The sequence below is a fragment of the Cucurbita moschata genome, unplaced genomic scaffold, assembly GCF_002738365.1.
Source record: "Cucurbita moschata cultivar Rifu unplaced genomic scaffold, Cmos_1.0 Cmo_Scf00021, whole genome shotgun sequence".
Classification (NCBI taxonomy): Eukaryota; Viridiplantae; Streptophyta; class Magnoliopsida; order Cucurbitales; family Cucurbitaceae; genus Cucurbita; species Cucurbita moschata.
The window spans coordinates 2,331,993-2,354,373 of NW_019268537.1; the positions used below are offsets into that span (position 1 = coordinate 2,331,993).

Genomic DNA, 22,381 nt, shown 5'->3' on the forward strand with positions numbered 1-22,381 from the left:
AAAAAAAAAAAAAAAAAAAAAAAAAAAAATTGAAAGCTTCGAGTGAGCCAGATGTGGGCGATGGAAACATAGTTGAGAGGTAGCTCAAATCCCCCAACGAACGCCTCGTCCTCTCCGCCCTCTTTCTTATACTTCTCTTCCATCTCCCACGCTTCTTCTTCGCCCTCTCTAACAGTTCATTTTCATTTCTCCAATGGCGTCCTCGTTCCTCTCTCGAGCTGCTCTCTCCGGCAATACCACCGCCATTTCATTTTCCTTCTCTTCTTCCATCTCTTCTCCTCTCCCATGGAGCTCTTCCCGTTCATACACCTCCTTTCCCGCTAATTCTCGTCGGAGGATTCCTGTCATTCAATCCAAGATCCGCGAGATTTTCATGCCTGCCCTAAGCTCTACCATGACTGAGGGAAAGATTGTTTCGTGGGTCAAATCTGAAGGGGACGTTCTATCCAAAGGAGAGAGCGTCGTCGTCGTGGAGTCTGACAAGGCGGATATGGATGTGGAGACTTTTTATGATGGAATTCTCGCTGCTATTGTTATTGGAGAGGGTGAAACTGCCCCTGTTGGAGCTCCGATTGGTTTATTGGCCGAGACTGAAGAGGAAGTCGCTGAGGCTAAGGCTAAAGCCGCGTCAAAATCCGCGTCTACTCCTTCGACTCCTGCTGCTGCTGTTTCTCCCTCTCCTCCGCCTCCTTCTTCTAGTCCTGCTCCGGCGACATCTCAGCCATCGCCTCCGCCGCCCATGGCTGCGTCGGATGGACCAAGGAAGACTGTGGCTACCCCTCAGGCGAAGAAGCTAGCCAAACAGCACAAGGTGGATATTGGATCGATAACCGGTACTGGTCCATTTGGTCGAATTACGCCGGCGGATGTGGAGGCCGCAGCAGGAATTGCCCCTTCGAAGCCTGCTGTAAGCAATGTGGCTTCACCCGTGGCTTCTGAGACTGCTTCAGTGGCTGCCGCTGCTCCAGCGAAAGCCGCTGCAGCTCCTTCCAACTTGCCTCCTCCAGTTCCGGGCTCAACGGTTGTGCCATTCACGACAATGCAGGCGGCGGTGTCTAAGAATATGGTGGAGAGTCTCTCTGTTCCTACATTCCGAGTTGGTTATCCGGTATCCACTGATGCTCTTGATGCGCTCTATGAGAAGGTACATGAAATGTTTACACGATTTAGTTGGATTTTTTGCTTCTTTTGCATCTTTTTTGGAAACTATTGACCATCTAGTTGGGGTATTACAACGATTCAGGTGAAACCAAAGGGTGTCACAATGACTGCCCTCCTGGCCAAGGCTGCTGCAATGGCCCTCGCTCAGCATCCTGTTGTAAATGCAAGCTGTAAAGACGGTAAGAGCTTTACGTATAACAGCAACATAAATATTGCAGTAGCCGTGGCTATCAACGGTGGGTTGATAACTCCTGTTCTTCAGGATGCAGATAAGGCAAGTCGATTACATTGAGTATTAATGTCGTTGGATGTACAATGCTCGGATATAGATATTGTTTCTTTTGGGTTTCTTCTTATTTATTCATTATTCATTGCAGTTGGACCTCTACCTACTATCTCAAAAATGGAAAGAATTGGTAGAGAAAGCCAGATCCAAGCAGCTTCAGCCCAATGAGTATAATTCAGGTACCAACACTTCCTTCTCTCTCTGTTCGAGTTTGCGGGCATGAGAATTTATTTGTTGTACTTAACCTATGAGACAGAGTAAAATTGAGTTATACTGCCTGTAGGAACTTTTACTCTTTCCAATCTGGGCATGTTTGGAGTGGACAGGTTCGATGCTATACTTCCTCCTGGCCAGGTGAGTAATGAGCGTTAGGCTACTTATACATGGGCAATATGGTCTTGTTGGTCCCTTTGTGTTTTGTGTTGATTATTTCACACTACGTCAGGGAGCTATCATGGCCGTTGGAGCATCAAAGCCGACCGTTGTCACTGATGCTGATGGCTTTTTCAGCGTGAAAAGTAAAATGTTGGTGAGTTTTGTTTCTTCTAACATTTTGTTACGTTCTCATCTTTATTTATTATGAATGCTGAATTTAAGGTTAGTTAGGAACTAATTAAGCCAATAAGGCATCTAAATTACATTGAACTTTACTCATGGATCATGATCAACACAATGATTCTCATTCTATTCCAAGTTATCTACTTTAAGGGGTTTTTTGGGGTTAAGTTATGCAAGGACTGTTAACAATAGTTTAGCAGAGGAATGGAAAGCGTGGGAATAAGACCATGGCTATGCTCAAGTTTACACAGGAACTAATTTTATTTTCTCGAAAATGAACTACAAGTGTTTGGTTGATAGTAATGAGATCTGTTAGATGTGATTTTGATCTGTATCTTTTTACTATCTCATATCTACTGCTATGTTTTATATAGTAGTAACCTAGCTTGGAGAAAAGCAGAGGGTTTTGTAGAGAAGAGGTCGGATTTGTCCTTGTATCGTCCCAGGAGTCATCACTAGTGTCCAAGGAGAAGTCATTTAGCCTCTACCATTAAGATTCCTTCTGATATTCAAGTTCCATCAAGAAGAGGGAATGCCGCATTGGCTAATTAATAAAAGCAAGATGCTTTTCCAAGAAAGAGTAGAGTATGTGAAACTAGGCAGGGAAAGCCACTTGAGCTTTCCTTAAAAGTCTTCCCAAGAAAGGATTCTCTTACCCTACGAACATCGATTTTGATCCTTTTGGCCATGACCTGCTCAAGATTGGATATATATTGCCCTAACTATTTATGATTTGAAGTAATGCTTCTTTCCTTTAACTGTGGCCAACCGGATGGAAGTGTCTTTGGTGCCCTGTCCTACTTTTCTTACTGTAATATTTTTGGTTCGGTTTGTCAGTTTTGAAGCCACTGAATTTATGATTTTATGTTGGTTGATGAACTGAGGACCCTAAGGTGGGCCGACCAGCCTAATGTCGGTTGGCATACAACACACAGGCCTCAACTCATGTAACCACAAATTTCCACTTCTTTGTTTTTGAAAAATGGCCAACCAGACATAACATAGGCAAAAGTTTCTTGAATTGGATTGAAGGTGCAAAACTTGCCCCTCTGGACATTGTTAGAGATAGCTACATTCATAATGATGTTTCATATCTCCACAATGTAGAGGCTGGTAAAATTTCTCTGTTACTCTCATTCATTCCACAATTATTTTCTCTTGTTCTGGTGTGGTGTGCAAAGCTTCTTGTCTAGTGAATGCTGGCAGAAATCCTTTCTAGTGTATAGACGCCTTCTGTGAAACTGAACTGACTGGCAAATTCTGCATTTGGCAGGTGAATGTGACCGCTGATCACCGAATAGTTTATGGTGCTGACTTGGCTGCCTTCCTTCAGACCTTCGCTAAGATAGTTGAGAATCCAGAAAGCCTGACCTTGTAGAAAGTCTTCATTTGCAAGTTTCAACATCAATTAAACTGACTGCAAGAAGAACAGGCAAAATCTTTTTTTCTTTTTGGCCACGGAATGATGTAAGTTTGAGTTAAACAGAGTCCCATCGGAATACTTTTTGTGCAGGAGCCAGGAGGTCCTATGGATACTTTATTTCGTTTTACTTCAAATTTATTTTATTTCTAGAAGATTTGAAGAACAATAATGAGTTGATTTACTTCTTCTAAGTTATTGCGTACGGGAAATGTGTTGGTAGAAACTCATTGGATGAAGAAAGATTGTTTAGATGTTGGTTCTTATGCAGCTCCTTACCTTTAAACTTGTGCCTCTCTTTAGATAGTTTAAATATGTGCTTCCTGTGAATGGTCTAGTAAGCTCAATAGCTTATGTGAAATCATTTCCTTCCACTTACCGAAAATTCGCCATGTTTCTCTTGTGCTTTATACTCAAATTGAAAGACCTAAAAGCAGCAAGATTTATCTGATCTTCGGATACAATCTGACATGTTATGAATTCAAATATCTATACACAGAAAATAACACTAAACAAAATGTGTATTACAAAGAAACTTTTATGAAAGTGTTCGACATATAATGTATAATCTGTTTGAAGAGCCCTCAAAAGGCTCTTCTTTTTTTGTTTTTTTTTTTCTCCTTACCATCTCAGTTGAGATGAGCAGCTGCTTCGACAGGATAGTGAAGAATGGGTTGCCTATGGAAGGAGGTGAAAGTCACCAGTCCAAGGTGATTTTCCTAGAAATGTAAAGATTGTCAATATATTCTATGACCGGACCCGATGCATCAATATACCTTCTCATTTTCTTCTCTGCTGATTGATCTGCAATGGTGAAAGAGGTAATGTGAACTTACTTGTGCGCACAGACATAGTTAGCTATATAATTAGGAAGAGTAAGCATACTGGTCTCGTTGAGCTTTAGCAGGAGCTGCTCCCTCGTTGGAAGAGTATACATTCCAGCAGAAACTGCTGTTCTGACTGTCCAGCTGTGGTAGGGTGCACAAACTTGGGCATAAGCTGTTGAGGCCGCATCCCTTAACGAGTATTCACTAAAGATACAAGTGAGAAGCTAGTAAGTAAGTTCACCCTTTCTGAACTTCAAATAAGCTATGGCCTCTCGGTTGTCAACCTCAGCATAGCTTAACTGGTTTAAGCACAAGTATGACTAACTATATGAATTCTTAATTGTTAAGAGAGAGTTCCATGTTAGCTAATAAGGAATGATCATGAGTTTATAAGAAGGAACATCTCCGTTGGTATGAGGCATTTTGGGGGAAGTTTAAAGCAAAGTCATGAGAACTTATGCTTAAAGTGGACAATATCATGCAATTTTAGAGAGTCGTGATTCCTAACATGGTACCAGAGTTTGTCCAACTTAGTCATGTCAATAGAATCCTCAAATGTCGAACAAAGAATTGAACAAAGAATTATAGAATCCTCAAATGTCGAACAAAGAATTATAGAATCCTCAAATGTCGAACAAAGAATTATAGAATCCTCAAATGTCGAACAAAGAATTATAGAATCCTCAAATGTCGAACAAAGAATTGAACAAAGAATTATAGAATCCTCAAATGTCGAACAAAGAATTATAGAATCCTCAAATGTCGAACAAAGAATTATAGAATCCTCAAATGTCGAACAAAGAATTGAACAAAGAATTATAGAATCCTCAAATGTCGAACAAAGAATTATAGAATCCTCAAATGTCGAACAAAGAATTATAGAATCCTCAAATGTCGAACAAAGAATTATAGAATCCTCAAATGTCGAACAAAGAATTATAGAATCCGAATTATAGAATCCTCAAATGTCGAACAAAGAATTATGAGCCTCAAAGGTATAGTAAAAAATGATTAAAGTGTCAGGGTATATTTTGTTGAAGGGCTTCAGAGGAGAGCCTTGATCAAGGGAGAGGCTGTTCAAGAGCTCAATAGGCCTCATGGGAGGCTTTCGAGGGAAGAATTGTTGAGAATTGTTGAGAGAAACTCCTACATTGGCTAATTTAAGGAATGATCATGATTTTAGTAAGGAATTCTCCACGCACGTGGCCTTTTGGGAAAGTATACATTTTGGAAAATCACATTTTTGGGAAGCTCAAAACAAAGTCACGAAAGCCCACGCTGAAAGTAGAGGAAAGTGGACAATATCATAACATTGTAGATGTTTGTGATTCCAACATCAATTACCCGAGATCTCGAAATTTATTTAAAAGAACAAATTAAGATTTATTTACCCTCTGTTTGGAATAAAGAAAGTTGGAAATGATTTTCAATTTTTAATCTCGTTAGGAACTTGTTCGCTCGTTCATTTGTCCAAAAACATTCAACAATTTTTGATGAGCTTCGGAGAACCATTGACAACAAAGGAAATGATCATTCCTCGCTCACTTCAGACATTAGTCCTTCCAAAAACCAAAATGAACACAACCAACCAACCAACCAGCAAAAGAAATGGCAGGGGCATCGAAACAAGAACACAATTCCCATCTTGATTGCAGAAAGTAAGAGAAAAAGAGGCCATAACTTACTCAGTGGACATGAACTGTTCAAACAGAGCTCTAATAAGGTCCAATCCTTGTCTAACTCGACGCAGATTGCGAGAATGGCTTCCGGGTGTCTTAACTGTGTCATTTGCAACATCAGCATCAAGTATTGTAGGCACAGTCACGTGCTTCTTGGAAGCTTCCGCAAGATCGTGAACCTGAAACAACAAACCATCAAAAGGGGTTCATTCCAATTCCATTTTGATAATTCCCAACATCTCTCATCCATTTTTAGGTAAAGAAAAACGAAATAGAAGACGGAAGAATTGGAGGAATATAACCTTGGAGACATACTCTAACTCAGCGAATTTGAAGGCGAGGCCAAGGGAACTGAAAAGCACAGAGACCAGAGAACAAGCATCACAGAGCATATCCAATCGGAGTTCTTCAGAGGAATCCTTCAAAGAAACCACTAATTTGGCAAGCAATTCGAAGGACTCGGCTATGGCGGTAAGAGGGGACGCAACATTGTCCATTTTTATGAGCCCTCAAAATCCACCGCCACACCCAACACCATTATACGCAAAGTCTTCACCAAGTCATCGGAAATTCCAGAGCATTGGAGACTGAGAGAAGAAAGTAACGAGAACCCAGTTCGAAATTTGGAGGTATTGAAAAGAAATTCGAGTTTTCCCCCCTTCGTCTTCTGTGCAGAGCAGAATGTGTAACTGAAACGGGAGATTTGAATGAATGTTCGGTCTTATTTTTACATTTATTTCGTGGGTTTGGGAAGTTGGGAAGTTCGCTACGGATGCGGTTTGTCCAACAGAAAATTGAAAGATTTGAAGGGATGAACAGAGGAGAAGAGAGAGAGAAGAGAGAGAAAGTGGTGTATGGTGCAATGAAGGTGTGCAGTGCCCCTAATTTCGCGCCATTTCAGTTGGAGAGCTTCCATGGTGAATTATCAGCGGCACGTCTCACACCCCTTTTCTTTCTATCTTTCTATTTTCTTTCCATCTTTCTATTTTCTTTCCATCTTTCTATTTTCTTTCCATCTTTCTATTTTCTTTCCATCTTTCTATTTTCTTTCCATCATACAAAACTTCTAAAATTGTAACAAATCTTAAGTTTAAAATAAAAAATTAAAGAACGCTGTACTTGACAACCATTATAAATTGTTTTAATCATATTCCTAATATTATAAAATTACATCCATATTTGTACCGGGTTGAATAGAAATAAAGGACGACCATCCAAAACTTTTGACTAAATCAATAAAAATATTGTGTTTTATACTTTGTCTAAAAAAATATCATTAACTTTCAAAGTTCTAATAATTCTTACACTTCCACTCTTCAAATAGTCTGAATAATACTCTTAAATTTTAAAAATTGTTTAAAATATACAATTATGTTTTAAAAAAAATGTCCTTAAACTTTCTAAAGAGTTAAAAAGAAAAAAAAGACCGAGCTTTCAAAATTTTCATTAATTCTCTTCCAATTTTTTTTAAAACTAAAAAAAAAAAAAAAAATTATGTGTATAAAAATTTAAAGAGATTAATACTACTTTCATTTTTACTAATATAAATATTTTTGAACTATTTTCTTTAAAAAAAAAAAAAAATTAGGGTATTAGTGAAATTTCGAAATTTAAATAGTATTTTTCAAACATTTTTAAAGTTGAAAATAAAATAGGATAAAATAAATTGATGAGATACTAATTTTTTTTTATTTGTAAATATATATTTTTAGCCCTATTTAATATATTAATATTATTTTATATATTATGATTTATTGAAATTTATATTTTAAGGACAAATTATAGATATTTTTATTAAACTCAAATATCATCTTTGAACTACAACAAAAATGATCAACAAGACTTTCACCTTTACAACCAGAATTTGAAAGCAATGAATAAAATAATAAATCAAAGATGTAATTAAAATAAACAATAAATTAAAGATGTAATTAAAATAAAGGTTAGTATAATATCGAGAGTATGCAAGTTTTTCAACATAAGATTAGATGATTCATTATGCTCCTCAATCGACGTTCATTAATAAAAGATCACTGGATCAAGATTTAATGACATTTTTGTAACGTTCAGCTAAAGAAACAAACGTGCCTGACTTCATCTATACCTTGGAAACTCTCCAGTGTGAAATTTACAGATAATAAGACAGTGACAACATAACGCATTGAATTTTCAATCACAACAGAACACGTCTGATCGATCCTTAAGCCTAAAGGGAACAGCACTGACAAAATAATATAGACTAAAAGAAGTCGAATTCCAGTTGAAGTATAGAAATTACATTGACACAAGCCTCGAAGTATTGGGTTGCGAATTAAAATAAAATAAAAATTAAAAAAAAAAAAAGGATAAAACGCATCTTCACATCTATGTTCACAGCAAGCACAATTCACAATGTTGCCAAAGGCGAAAAGAAAGACAGAGATCGGAGGGGAGCACAACGGATAAATACAGATTCTTTTTGATGTTGGATTGGCTGTCTTCATATATATATATATATATATATATATATATTCCTTTTTGGGGTTTATTAAAATCGGCAGGAGAATGGACTAATTCTGATTACCCTCAAATTCGTGAATATGATCTAAAAGATAGTTGGCAGCCATTTCCTCGTTCTTGTTGCAGGCGAAGAAAACCTCCACTACTAGAGCTCTGTCGAAGCCCAAATCCTCAAGCTGTTTGGAAGGAAGACAGATGACCACAATATAGTTAATCATAAAAGATCTAATGAATCCCATTGCCTTTATTTTTATGTTAAATTAACTTTCAATTGTGTCCAAATTGATTGATGTTTTTAAAATTTCTAGACCTACTAGATATAAAACTGGAAGTTTAGAGTCACTTCAAACATAAAATTCAAATTTTTATTTTAATATATCGATTAACTTTTAAATTATTGAATATTTCAAGGAACTACTAAACCTAAAAATTGACCATTCAAGAATCAATTAAAAGTTGCTAAATCAAGAAGTCATATGATAATGTATAAGGTAAACTAACCCGTTGAATGGCTTCACGCTCCTCCGGGGTTACAGTTATAGCCTGCGGCATAGCCTCAGCAAGCTGCCCAAGTATATTCCTGAACAAGTTTTTGGATATTATTATAATCCATCAACTTCCACCATTGGTTCAAAGTCAGAAGTGGGGAAAAAAGATTTACCCTTCTCCTTCAAGGGGCTCATTAATCAAGCGGAGGAAGTCAGGTTGATGATCTTGAATAAGCCTAATCAACTGAGGATTTTGTTTACCCAACTCTTGAAGCATAGGCTAAAACAAAATCAAAGAAATGGGGCCTTTATAAAATGAAGTAATGAACCTCACGTTTAGAAAAAAGTGTCAATTGCAGTAGATGAAGAACCTGGAGTATCTGAGGATTAGCTCGCACCATTGCTCGCAAAGCTTGGAACTGAGACAGGAAAGAACACATTTTCAGAGGCGGGCATAATATGAAGTGAATCTGTCGGTTTGGGAGGAGGAGGAGAGAGAGACCTGAGGACTATTTCGTAGAAAATCAAGACTGCCGGAACCAACAGCTCCGGAAGATATATTAGGCAAACCCTGAAGTAAAAAAAAAAAAAAAGAGGTTCAAACCCTGAAGTAAAAGAAAAAAAAAAAAAAAAAAGGTTCATAAACTTTCAAGTTTTGAAAATAACCTATAAAATTTCTCGATCATTTTTTCCTAGCAAACTTGTAATATTAAAACGAACCTGTCAAGTTGCTTAATTTTTCTTTTCCTACCTGAGGAAAGAGATCTAATGGATTAGCATTTGGGCCAGTTGACGTCACAGATGCAGGCTGGGCTGGCTGTGCAGGTTGGGCTGGCTGTGCAGGTTGGGCTGAAGGGTTGGTCGCTTGCACAGTAGACGGAACTCCAGCAGCAGGTGGGGTTTCAAGTTGTTCAGGTATTCCCTACATATAATAAGATAATTTTGTTCATACAATACATTCTAAATCAATTAAGCTAGCAGAGATAAAAGTATGACCATTCATAATTCATTCACTAATAAGGAACATCAACCAATAGTAATTCCAGGTTCCAAGTACAATTACAAGTTCAAGGTCCACTCCTCAACTGAAAGAAAGCCTCAAAAGAGAACTTGCTAAAATATGTTGAGACGAGAATAACAGTAGAACCGAAAAAGAATTAAAATCTGGACTTACAGAATAAAGGTAATCAACAGCCCTTTCTGGATTATTGTAAGCAGCACGAAGAGCTCGAACAACAGTGTCTCTGTCCCAAATCCCTCCGCCCATGAGAAGAATTTGTTGGATAGTGTCCTCCAAGTTACTACCAGCAACCAGGTTAGAAGCTGCTTGGCTGTAGACATCGGATTCTGCCCTGTGTTTCATAATGTGTAATACAGGAGATTTAGAAAACTTGAAATAGAGAGAAAGGAGCCCTTGCAAAGAATACGAAAAACCATCAAGGGCAGAAAATTCCTCACAAAACAGTGGTTGCAGGAACTGCAGCTGGAGACGGAGCTGGAGCTGGAGCCAGAGCCGGAGGAGCGGGAGGAGTAGAGTCGGTAACAGTAGCAGGCCTGAAATAAAGATTATTGACATAATCGTAAATGCTCCCAGAACAATTATTCTGGAAAATGAAGTGGAAGACATAGAAGTGAATTTAAACTCACGGTGCTGACGTTGGTAGAGGAACTTCCGACGTTGACACTGGAGTGGCAGCAGGTGCAGGGGCAGTGTTCTGTGGTGCCTGCAAGTTAGTCATATCATACTATAAATCCAATTTCTCTTTATTTCCTTTTTCACAAGAAAATTAGTCGAAAAAATAATATTTTATGCGAATAAATAACACAATTGAAGAACACTGCTTTAACTCCAAAGGATTGGCAACAGAAATCAAACATCATGAATGGTTTGTATATTGATTATTTTGAGATAACATGTACAACTATTTTTGTACCATCAATATCTTTTTTTTTTTTTAAAAAAAAAAAACATTGACTTCAGAGAATTATGAAGAAATGAAAAACCATTTTGTCAATTATATAAATACTTGAAGACAAATTTATGCATCCACTACTTTAAGCAATATATATTAGTTTTTTGTTAACTACAGAGAATTAGAGTAACTGATAAATTCATTCAATAGTGTGAAAATGACCAACCACTTCGAGGGACAGGTACAACTATTGGCTCACAAAAGAATACAAACCACCAAAATTAAGTACTAAAAAGCTTATACAAGAATTGATATTAGCATCCAATAAACTCGGTGGAAAAAACAGAAGGGGAAAAGATGGAAAAAAGTGAATTACAACATTTAAAACATTCAAAGACACATTGAAACTGTCACCACCATTACCACTTGCCAGTAAAGCTTATAATTATGCTTACCTTCGATACTGGCGCAGCTTGTGTGGTAGAAGATGTCGCACCCGATGAACTTTTATTCTACAAACAAAAAGTAAATAAAAAAAACAAAACAATCATTTGAGCAAAACAAAACAGAGAAAAAAAAAACGGTCATGAAGAGAAATAAACAAAAGGTTTCACACTTTAGCCCATCAATAAAAGTTGCAATATGATCTTGTACAACTAAACACATCAAGATTTTTGTCGTCACTTCAAATTCAAGTGCAGACAACAGGAACAGTGCTGTGCAACTTAGTAACAAACAATACAAAAGAAGGCAGAAACACTCTCTTCTGTAGTGCTGACACTTCCCAGCACTACACTACCAATTTGTAAGCCTCCATCTCAAGGCAAGGTAGTATACAGCGTTATCAAGACAACTCTCCCAATCAATAGTGGTAAACCATCTTCCCTCTTCATCAAACTAAGAGAGCAAGTACAGTCAAGGAATGAATACTACACGTTTCCTGACAAAATTTCTCTAATAATGACAAAAATAGTTGGGCATAGACACTCAAAGGGAAACACACTAACTTCTTCACAAGGCCTCAACATTCCATTAAAACGTCACCTATTTCTCTCCATCCACATCCCTCATAAAGTAGTAAAAAAGAAGACCACAAAAATATACAACCCCTTATCTCGAAACAGAGGGTGGAAGAACACCTCCTTGTTTCATCCAACTAAAATTGCATCCTCACTATCACATCTTTCTAGCTTAAAAAGGAGTACCATGTGGAAACCGTGTTAAATTAAAGAAAAATATCATCAATACAAAAATAAATACATTACCCCTTTCATCATATAGTTCATCTTTGACCATCAAAAGCTCTAGTTAAAGCCAAAACACAACACACATCCAGGTGCTATTCCACAGTCTCCAACATGATTGACTGAACTATAGATGTGTCATTTTAGCAAATAACCTTCACTAATATGAAGCCTGGAGGGTATTGGCTTTCACGATGGCTTTTGATGATGGCATGAGGTAATCTAACCATTGAACTCATTAAATATCTCTTTTTGTTAAAATAATGAATCAAGCTTTTTTCTTTGTAAGAATATTAATCTCTCATATCCCAAGAATATATTATTTACACAATCCTTCCGATCAAAAAAAAAAAAAAATCATTACCTTTGTTAACATTATTACAATAAAACTATTTTCGGAAACTTTATTTTCGTCCAGTGTTGTGCCGTCTTTAAGGACTTTCCCTTGATGGATAAGCATCTGCTGAGCAGCAGGGTAAACATCAGCACCCTGAACAGTTTCTATGTTCTTCTTCACATCAGCAACCTAAGAACCAACAAAAATCAATTTATTTAACATTCCAAAGACAGAAGGTATGCATGGTGGCACAACAGATAATGAAAGTTGAATACAACCATGTGCTTTTTAAAATTTACCAAAGGTAGGAATATATGTATTAAACTTATTTTGTTTGTAAAATCTTGCAGTGAATGTAGGTGCCAGCATCAAACAAAGATTAACTATTTGAGCGAAAATTTACTTATAAGTATTAAGTACCGTAAGTATTCTCTCTTCTTAAATGTTAGATGGTAGCATGCAGTTAGTGGGGTTGGCTAATCTAATGCCCATGACTTTACATTGTGGATCTTGTAGTATTAATGCCAATTATTCTATTATGATGATGTCAGTTAGGTCAGATAAAAGACTCAAATAAAATTATGTAAATATTTTAAATTTTAAATTTTACTCTGTAAAGTCTAGTCCATGATTTTAGGAGAATTTGCCAGTTATTATATATACTAATCTATAATTGACATTAGAGGAGTTTGATATAGAACGTGTGTGCAATACCTTTAAAAAAAAAAAAACTGCTCAAATAAAATGGATAAAGAAAAATGATAGTACATATTTATACAGTTTAGTTATCAATTAAATATTTAAATTTTGACGTATTACATTTTGGCTATTAAATTAATTAGCATCATCGCTGAATTCCATGATGATATTTTATCAGGGGTGACTTCCAAGCATTTCAGAATTCCAAAAAAATAAAAAATAAAAAAATCAACATACATGGCCAACACATCTAATTTGATTGTGCCTCTGACCTAATGGGATTGGCAGCAAGTGAAAGTGACAGGCTTACATATTTTGGAAGTTGCTTCTAAAAAAAGGAAGAAAAGATAAAAAGTGATATCCTTACATAGGCTCAACGCAACCCCTTCATACAAAATTACTATTACCTGATTTAGACCTAATTTTTAGAATCGGCTCTATCTTGAGAATCTGAGGAGAAAATTAGAGAAATGACTTGCAATAGTGTAATCACCATGCAACTAAAAGCCACGTAGAATAACAACAGTAGGAAAATGGACTAAAAGCCAGCTATAACTGTGATCAAGGTCAAATTTCGATCATGATTAGAAGCTTTACAAGAGTGCATGTTGCACGAGAAGTTATTGGCTCTTATGCATGACAGAATCCTTAGAGATGGTTGAAAGCAATTAGAACACCTAGTTGCTTCCTAAATAGTTATAACTTGTGTGGTATAGGAAAGCACTTTGGAATGGGGAGAGGTTGAAACACAAGATTAGGGCAAAGATATAAATGCTTAATCCGATAGAATGAGGAAATGGCAGAGGATTAAGAATTATCTTCCTGTACAAGACAGGAAATCATGGGTGGAACTTGTGGGCATTCACAAAGGTTGTCATTACTCATGACTCCCATACATACCTAATATGTAGAACCCCACTATATTGAACACAAAGGAGAAGGTTGAATGAAAATGGTTTGACAAGGTCCAAATTACAAAGAAAATTCCTCATCCAAGAGATTGCTAGATGCTAAATTACAAAGAAGGGTTTTGTTTCAAGTAGAAAGAGAACTTCACCTACAGCCTTTAGGAACATATGCAAAACAAATACTTGAAAATATTAAGTAGTTCCACAAGAATGCAAAGAGGAGGAGATGAATCAGGCGCAAGTGTGATATGCATCTGCTTATAAGGGAGGGGCTAAGGTTTCTTGCAATTCTATAATTGGAATTGCATCGCTTCAGAACGTGAAACTGAAAGGATCAGTTCAATGGAAAACTACAGTAGAGATGATAAATTGCTGGGCCACATATAATTTCATCACTCAAAGTCTAATGTCGCTGAAAAACCAAAGGAGAAAAAAAATAATTAGGTGAATCATTAATTTGATCACATACTTAATTGTGCTAGAATCTAGAGGAATAGGTGAGTATGGATGTTGATTAGATCAAGAAAAAGCAGTGAGACGTCTAGGTCACAGTATTAGTATATTCTTTAGAATTACAAGAACATTATGCTTATACACGACTTACAGGAATAGTATTTGAGAAGTCTAAAATTGTATTTAACTTTATGGATCTTAGCGTTATCAAGCCTTCTCAATGATGCTCCTTGTTTAAATAAACGTATGGTTGTTTTTTTACCTTTCTTATTATTATGTAGGAATTGGTGCCATCCTTCCTTTCCTTACTGAATATTTGGGTTACAAATGAAATAATTCTTATCCATTCAAAGATTCTCTCCGTAATCACTCAATCAATCGGTCTTAAGACCTGCCGTCTTTGTCTTTCTTATTGTTTCGAATTTAATACATCATTCTCAAAATACGAGCAGCGAGATCACTTCTAGTCCAAGTCCCCATAGGAAACGATGACATCAGTTGTGAAGTTAATTGTAAATAAGCACGCAAGTATTAGATTAACTACGCAACTTAATGCTAATGACAACGCATACCAATATACACGTCCAGTAGCTACAATAAAACAAAAAACAATAAAACAAAGAGAACTACTTAATGTTCTACTAGGAAAAAATAACAAAAGAAACATTACAGAATTAGTGCAGTAACCACGACGAGCAAGATGCAAATTCCAAATCGCAATTCAATTCGATCGCACAACAAGCAGAAATTCAACAACTAAAACAACGAACTACCATCGCATAAACCCTAATTACATTTCAATTGGAAGTAATAAGCACAAACCGGAATCCAAAACGTAGTTAAAGAGCCTCGATTCCGAGTCACAATCTTAATGCGAACGATTTAAATGAAAAACAAAACTGAAACCGATGAAGAAAGTTAACTGACCATATCTTCAGGCTTAACTTCGATTTCGAAGTGCGAGCCCTTGAGAGTCTTGACAAAAATCTTCATCTTCAGAAATCGATCGCGGCCTTCGCGAAGATGCAAGACCACAGCAGCAGGTCCGACGTCGGATTCGAGAGAATTATGCTAATACCCTAGAGAGAGCAAAGCCTTGGAACGACGGTAACCGAAAGCGCAAGTAAAAAAAGAAAGGCAGATCAGAATTCCGTGGTTTTATATAAGAGGATTATAAGCCATAATCACGCGCCATATGGCGCGTATAGAGAACGCTCTTTGAAAATCTTAATCGACGATGAGAGAAGAGAGCGGGTGTGAGCGAGTGGGAGAGTTTGTGGTTATGCGTTGATGATAAAAGCTGGAAACGTTAGAATATTTTTGCATTTTGTATCCGACGTGGCCTTCCACTTTGAACTGTGCGTTTATGAAGTCCGCTATCACCGCTTGATTAGTTGGATTATGTTTATCTCTCCTTCATTATTGGACCGGCCCGATTTATTAACCCATTTCTAAGAATTTTCTCTTAAATTAAGTAAAATAAAATAAGAAAATTGAGTTAAATGTTGACAAGATAAGCTCAAATAAATCATGTCCCAGTCAGCACTTCTGGTATTTTATGTACAAGCTTTGAGTTGGAAGTCAGTTGAGTATTTTTAGACATCTAGTTTAAATATTTGTTTTACTCGATTTGTTTACAAGATTTATGTGTATTCTATTTGTAAGGCTATAAAAAGCAAGTTCAGTATTCAATAATATCATTCAATTATTTACATTTGTGGCTTACTTTATGTCAAAACCTAACATTATCATAACTTTCATTTAGTTCATAACCCTTTCGGTTCATATTCTCATTTAATACATGGATCATCTTGATTTATGTATGAAAATCAGCATTACTATGCTTATATAAAGATTTGTCTAGCATTATTTTGAGAGGTGAAGTCATAATCATTGCGTAGAGGCAATTGGAAGGAACTTTGTAAGTGAAACGTTTTAATGTGAAAGTGTGAGAGATAAACTCGAAAACACTTTTTTGGTTATAGTGATTGGCTACCACTCGTGGATGTAGGAGAATTTCTTCTTTCTAAACCACGTAAATGTTTGTCTCATTGTTTAATTTCCATTTGTGGGTGTGTGAGTACAATCGATCTAGCTTCCTCTTATACTTCCTTACAACAATTGGTATCATAGTATTTTGGTTGTGGTATTTGGGTACGAGTTATAACGTCTACGCTTTACCAATACTTTATGTTCGACCTGTTAGATGAACACAACTCTCCACAATGATATGATATTGTCCACTTTGAGCATAAGCTCTCATCCCAATGGAGATAGTATTCCCTAAATTAGCCGACGTCGGACTTTCATCCAACGTAACCAAGAGGATATCAAGAAAGCTGAAATTCCATTTTGTGGATACAAAGTTGTATATGAAAGGTAACAAAACGTGGTTGAAACCAAGCCAGTGGATATCCATTTTTTAAAAAGGAGCCATGCCTCATTAGGGTTTTTCTTTTAACTTCATTGCCACTGATAAAAAGAAAAAGAAGCCCATAAATCAAAGGATATTGATGTTATTTGTGGTCCTTAGTCTTTTGATATTTGCTGAAGAAGAATCATCCCCTCCTGTTCTTTCCATCACAGCTTTGAGTGCTTCTTGAATAGAGCTCATATTGTGTTGCTGTTCGGGACCGTGTTGTTGCTCTTCTTCAGCAGTGATAAACAACACATTTCTTACACGCCCACCAAGCGTCGTGATTTCAGCTTTGAGGGTTCTTAAACGCAAGGATTTCAGGGCTTTGATGAGGTCAGGGAGGAGATCAGAGCGGTCCTCGCAGCAAAGGGAAGCCTTTATTACAAATTTGGCTCCACTTATCATCATCTCCTCTGAGGCATCGTCCACTGTTACCTCGTCAACTTCTGTTGGGATTGGACTTGTTTCTGCTATCAATGATGTTTGTCGTTTTAGCTCTTTCACGTGTTGTATTACTTCGGCTAGTAGTGAAGCTTTGTCCGTCTGTGTGTGTATATACGTATAAAATTCAACCAAAACTACGTAAGTATTAACCCTAATTCTACCCTTTTGGTGTAACTTCTTTTATTCACTAGAAATAGAAAGCTTATCAATATCAAACCTATGTAGTTAAAAGACTCTTGTAATCTTTATGTAAAAGTCAAAGGCCACCGCTACTAAATATTGTCTGCTTCGGTCCGCGTTACATATCGCCATCAGCCTCACGGTTTTGAAACATGTCTACTAGGGAGAAGTTTTCACACCATTATAAGAATGCTTCGTTCACCTCTCCACCTGAGGTGGGATCTCACAATTCACCCTCCTTGGGAGCCAGTGTCCTTGCTAGCGTACCCCACCGGGTGTCTGGTTCTAATCCCATTTGTAACAGCACAAATCTACCGCTAGTAGATATTGTTTGCTTTAGGTTGTTATATTATCGCTAGTCTCACGGTTTTTAAACGCGTCTACTATTGAAAGGTTTCCACAGTTTTATAAGAAATGTTTTGTTCCCCTCTCCAATAGATGTTGGATCTCACAATCCACCTGCCTTGGGAACCATTCCCTTCCCCAACAGATGTAGGATCTCACAATCCACCCGCATTGGAAACCAACATACTCGCTAGCACACTGCCGAATGTCTGACTTTGATACCATTTGTAATAGCTCAAGCCCACCGTTAGTAAACATTGTCCGCTTCAACCTGTTACGTATCACCGTCAGCCTCACGGTTTTAAAACGTGTTTACTAGGGGGCGATTTCCATACCCTTGTAAGGAATGCTTTGTTCCCCTCTTCAATCGATGTGGGATCTCACAATCCACCCCCCTTGAGGACTAGTGTCCTCGCTAACACACCGCCCGGTGTCTAGCTTTGATACCATTTATAAGAGCCTAAGCCTAGTGTCTTTGCTGACACACTGCCCGGTGTCTAGCTTTGATATCATTTATAAGAGCCCAAGCCTAGTGTCTTCGCTGACACACCGCTCGGTGTCTAGCTTTGTTACCATTTATAAGAGCCCAAGCCTACCGCTAGTAAACAGTGTCAGCTTCATCCCGTTACGTATCACCGTCAGCCTCACAAGTTTAAAATGTGTCTACTAGGGAGAGATTTCCATACCCTTATAAAGAATGGTTTGTTCCCCTCTCCAACCAACATGAGATCTGACGCGATTACCTAGAACTAACCCTCTTCAAGGGAAAAACCCATCAAGGAGAGGCAAAAAACTTGATATTTTAAAAGCCTAACTAAGCTTTGTATTGTATATGTTCAAAGATTGAAACTTGATCCAAAAGAACAATGCAAGAGAGTAGGAATATAAAAACAAACAAACCAAAGGGTATGTGAAAATCAATATAATACGTGAAAGCATATATATGCAAAGTTAGATTAATGGGAATTGGGATTTGAATATAAAAATGCTTACTTTAGTGGTATTAGGGAGTAAGCTCCTGAGCTTAGCCAGATGGTTGTTGATTCTTTCTCTTCTCCTCCTCTCAGCTTCACTATGGCTTTTAGAAGCTGCAAGAGCTTTAGCATCCATAATTTCTTGCGCACTCATTTTACCAAGCTCAGCTTGTAGCCCAAAGGGAGCCATGGAGCCAGGATGAACCACGGGTCCAAGCGTGGTGGATATGATCTGACCTAGGTGGTCCGCGGAAGAGGAACCATCATAAGCAAACTGAACACAATTAGGTGGTCTCCGGTTAAACAAACCACCATAGGATGATGATGATGAACATGGCAACGATGGTGGGGGAGGGATCATAAAAGGGTTAAGCGACGACCACGGCTGGAGAACCGGCGACACGAGTTCGGGTGGAAAAATTAACCCTCTTCCAGTTCCATGATGATGGTCTCCGTTGTTGTTGTCGTCGTCGTCGTTGTTTTGTAGGTGTTGGTGGAGAAGAAGCTGTTGTTGAAACATATTCTCAATTGTTTGTGAACACTCCTGTTGTTGCTGATGATGTTCCTCTTCCTGATCTTCCCCACGCATATCACTCCAAAAACGAAGTATAAAAGGTTTGTATTCCTTTTGATCAAAATCTTAGCTTTGATTTTGGGTCTTTTTGGTTCCCTTTTGTATTCCCTTCTGATAATCCTTTTATTTTCTCTCAGTCATCTATATCTCTCTCTGCAAATCTCTCCCACCACCATTCCAATATATAGATCTCTCTCTCTCTCTCTCTCGCTGCTTTACTTTCTTCTTACGCCATTATTCTTTGTCCATTCTCTGTACCTTTTGTAGGATGGGAGATGAGATCTTTGATATTATAATTATTAAAACAACTCACATTATTATATTCATATGACAAAAAGAATAAACCCCATTTAATTTATAGTTTATAATATAAAGTTATTTCAACTAATTCATTGTCTGATATGACATGACAGGTAGAGATTTCTGTACCCTTAGATGGAATGTTTTGTTCCCCTTTTCAATTGAGACCTTACAATCTATCTCTTTGAGACCTAACGTCCACGCTAGCATATTGTTCAATATCTAGCTTTGATATCATTTGTAATCGTTCAAGCTCACTGTTAATAAATATTGTCCGCTTTAATTTATTGTGTATTGCCGTTGTGCTTCGATAATATCATTGGTCTTTATGACGTGACGAGAAAAACAGGAGCACATTAGAAAAGAAAGCAAAAATACAAAAACATTGCTTTCTCGACCAAACAATGACAAAAAAACAGGGCCAAAAAGTTCATTCTAGTAAAAAGCTTGGCTTTGGCTAAAACTTTTTTTTTCTTTCCCTTTATTAGTTTTTATTTTTATTTTTATTTCTTTTATCTATTTTTTTAATCATAATTTCAATATAATATGATCATTCGGTTGTTGTAATCCTATTTTCTCCGTATATAAGTCATGTTAATCTGGAATTGGAATACGTCTAAATTTTCAATTTTTCAAAAATTCAACTCAACCTGAACTTTTATAGTTTTGGTCTTAAGTTGGTTGGATTATTGAGACTCATGAACACATTCTAACAACAAAAGGAACCAAAAAAAAAAAAAAAATTATGTTTCCTTTTTGGGTTCCCCTATTGGCATGAGCCATGGATTAGGCCCCCACCTTGTTGTTCCATACTCTTAGCCATGTCCACGCCAACCCTTTCGGCTTCGTTGAGACCATGTAATCATTGTGTCTTGGAACACACTCCATATCTTTCTTTCTTTCCTTCTCATTCATTCATACAAACACAAAAGTTTATGAGGTTCACCCATCTTTGTGCACTAATCATGATGGGTTTATCTTCAAATGTTTATGGGTACACACTTTTGCATCAAAATTAATGAATTTTTGACACCATCAAGTACCAACCTTTCTTCATTAAGGGTCATGGGAATACTCTCCTTTTCTTTTAGAATTAAGGGACTGCCTTTCGATTAACGTTAATGGAACACGGAACACGTTTTTACCCAAAAATTCAAGCTACATTTTTCTAGAGAACATATGTAATTATGGGTCCAATTCAGTTTTCAGGACATTCCCATGTTTCTCATCATTTAATGTCATCTATCTTGTCTATTATAGGTTATGAATTATCTAAAACGTTAAATGATTTCCGATTAAGTGATCAACATGATGAAAGTCCAAGCTTGATTCTCTTGAAAGTAGAACTACACGGAAATAAATAGACTCAGAGTGTTCTTCCTTGCATTCAGTGTCATTATTAATGACGACAAATGTGAGAAAGATTTGAGCGGTGATATCGTTATAGATAATTCCCATAAAGGTTTCACAATTGAAAGTGCTATCGATAAATACAATGAACTAGCAATAGTAACCATGCTATTTTACATAGAATTTTCACAATGTTTTGACATAGAACTTGAGTAGCGCACTCCAAGTGTTGATAAGATAATTGTCACCTAAGCTGCTGCAAGGGGGAGGCAGTAGGGGAATAATAGATGTTTTCAGTCACTTTATTGAAACAATGCACGGTTCTCCAAGCTTTTTATTTCTTCGCAATTCCACCCTATAAAAGCCATTATTAGCCCAATGCTACTCACAACACATGAAACCTCTACCTACCTACCTGCATTCTATCGATGGTCGGAAAAAAGTCACACCGAAAATGATCATAAATTTATAAGTAAAGAATACATCTCTATTAGTATGAGCTCATAACTTGACCATATCAATAAAATTCTCAAGAAGTCTAACAAAAAAGTGTCGAACAAAACCGTGTACATGACATTAGAGTCATGCCCTTAACTTAGCCATGTAAAAAATATCCTCAAATCTCGAATAAAAGAAGTTGTGATCCTCAAAAGTGTAGTAAAAAGTGACTGGTGTTGACAAATGGTGTATTTTGTTCAAGGCTCTAGAGGAGACAATGTTAAGAATGGATGGAGAAATCTCAAAGAGGACAATATCTGCTAGCGGTGGATCTAGGCCGTTACAAATAGTATCAGAGCCAGACACCGGACGATGTGCCAGCCTTCTCGTTGTTCTCCGAAGGGGTAGACACGATACAGTGTGCCAGTAAGGACACTGGGCCCAAAGGGGGTGAATTTGGGGGCGGTCCCACATCAATTGGAGGAAGGAAAGAGTGCCAGCGAGGACGCTGGACCAAAGGGGGTGAATTGTGATGTCCCACATTAGTTAGGGAGGAGAACAACCCACCATTTACAAACGTGTGGAAACTGAGGTACTTTGTTCGAAAGGAGGATTATTAAAAATTGTTGGAAATGAGTCTCACATTGGTTAATTAAGAGGACGATCACGAGTTATACTCAAAGTGGACAATATCATGTCATTGTGGAGGTTCGTGATTTCTAACCAACGTATGCTTCAAATCTCTATCTCCCTCTCTCCGCAAGCCCTTGCGGCAAAAACAAGACACAGAGAAGAAAAAGAAAGGCAAAAGAAAGCAAAAGAAATGGAAGAAGAAAGGCGTGGAGGGTGTTGGCCGGCAAGTTCTGGTAAACAAACAGTCACGTTAGC

General features: G+C 37.3%; 4 protein-coding genes across 4 annotated transcripts; 1 reads left to right on the forward strand and 3 right to left on the reverse strand.

Moving 5' to 3' along the window:
* Window positions 1-68: 68 nt before the first annotated feature.
* LOC111458468 (dihydrolipoyllysine-residue acetyltransferase component 4 of pyruvate dehydrogenase complex, chloroplastic) lies at window positions 69-3,691 on the forward strand. The gene is made up of 6 exons (XM_023101162.1): window positions 69-1,144; window positions 1,244-1,435; window positions 1,539-1,626; window positions 1,731-1,801; window positions 1,893-1,976; window positions 3,279-3,691. The coding sequence occupies exons 1-6, from the start codon at window positions 194-196 to the stop codon at window positions 3,381-3,383; spliced, it is 1,491 nt and encodes a 496-aa protein (XP_022956930.1). The 5' UTR covers window positions 69-193; the 3' UTR covers window positions 3,384-3,691.
* A 232-nt stretch (window positions 3,692-3,923) lies between these two features.
* LOC111458474 (ACD11 homolog protein-like) lies at window positions 3,924-6,828 on the reverse strand. Its single transcript, XM_023101171.1, has 4 exons — window positions 6,234-6,828; window positions 5,938-6,110; window positions 4,311-4,456; window positions 3,924-4,229 (listed from the first exon to the last, which is right to left on the reverse strand). The coding sequence occupies exons 1-4, from the start codon at window positions 6,426-6,428 to the stop codon at window positions 4,123-4,125; spliced, it is 621 nt and encodes a 206-aa protein (XP_022956939.1). The 5' UTR covers window positions 6,429-6,828; the 3' UTR covers window positions 3,924-4,122.
* Window positions 6,829-8,077: 1,249 nt separating this feature from the next.
* LOC111458469 (ubiquitin receptor RAD23d-like) lies at window positions 8,078-15,612 on the reverse strand. The gene is made up of 12 exons (XM_023101163.1): window positions 15,400-15,612; window positions 12,440-12,601; window positions 11,287-11,343; window positions 10,566-10,642; window positions 10,377-10,472; window positions 10,093-10,270; window positions 9,670-9,840; window positions 9,421-9,489; window positions 9,290-9,337; window positions 9,092-9,198; window positions 8,932-9,010; window positions 8,078-8,606 (listed from the first exon to the last, which is right to left on the reverse strand). Exons 1-12 carry the CDS (start codon window positions 15,463-15,465, stop codon window positions 8,481-8,483), a joined length of 1,236 nt encoding a protein of 411 aa, XP_022956931.1. The 5' UTR covers window positions 15,466-15,612; the 3' UTR covers window positions 8,078-8,480.
* Window positions 15,613-16,746: 1,134 nt separating this feature from the next.
* LOC111458472 (transcription factor bHLH30-like) lies at window positions 16,747-19,577 on the reverse strand. Its single transcript, XM_023101167.1, has 2 exons — window positions 18,851-19,577; window positions 16,747-17,431 (listed from the first exon to the last, which is right to left on the reverse strand). Exons 1-2 carry the CDS (start codon window positions 19,418-19,420, stop codon window positions 16,973-16,975), a joined length of 1,029 nt encoding a protein of 342 aa, XP_022956935.1. The 5' UTR covers window positions 19,421-19,577; the 3' UTR covers window positions 16,747-16,972.
* Window positions 19,578-22,381: the final 2,804 nt, after the last annotated feature.

Coding starts and splice junctions, on each gene's coding strand:
- LOC111458472 (XM_023101167.1), bottom strand. CDS start 19,420: ATGCGTGGGGAAGATCAGGAAGAGGAACATCATCAGCAACAACAGGAG. Junction 17,432..18,850: donor TACTCCCTAATACCACTAAA/GTAAGCATTTTT, acceptor ATACACACACAG/ACGGACAAAGCTTCACTACT.
- LOC111458469 (XM_023101163.1), bottom strand. CDS start 15,465: ATGAAGATTTTTGTCAAGACTCTCAAGGGCTCGCACTTCGAAATCGAA. Junction 10,271..10,376: donor GTTCCTGCAACCACTGTTTT/GTGAGGAATTTT, acceptor TATGAAACACAG/GGCAGAATCCGATGTCTACA. Junction 9,338..9,420: donor TTCTACGAAATAGTCCTCAG/GTCTCTCTCTCC, acceptor TTCCTGTCTCAG/TTCCAAGCTTTGCGAGCAAT.
- LOC111458474 (XM_023101171.1), bottom strand. CDS start 6,428: ATGGACAATGTTGCGTCCCCTCTTACCGCCATAGCCGAGTCCTTCGAA. Junction 6,111..6,233: donor AGTTAGAGTATGTCTCCAAG/GTTATATTCCTC, acceptor TTGTTGTTTCAG/GTTCACGATCTTGCGGAAGC. Junction 4,457..5,937: donor GAACAGTTCATGTCCACTGA/GTAAGTTATGGC, acceptor TTGTATCTTTAG/TGAATACTCGTTAAGGGATG.
- LOC111458468 (XM_023101162.1), top strand. CDS start 194: ATGGCGTCCTCGTTCCTCTCTCGAGCTGCTCTCTCCGGCAATACCACC. Junction 1,802..1,892: donor CTATACTTCCTCCTGGCCAG/GTGAGTAATGAG, acceptor ACACTACGTCAG/GGAGCTATCATGGCCGTTGG. Junction 1,977..3,278: donor GCGTGAAAAGTAAAATGTTG/GTGAGTTTTGTT, acceptor TGCATTTGGCAG/GTGAATGTGACCGCTGATCA.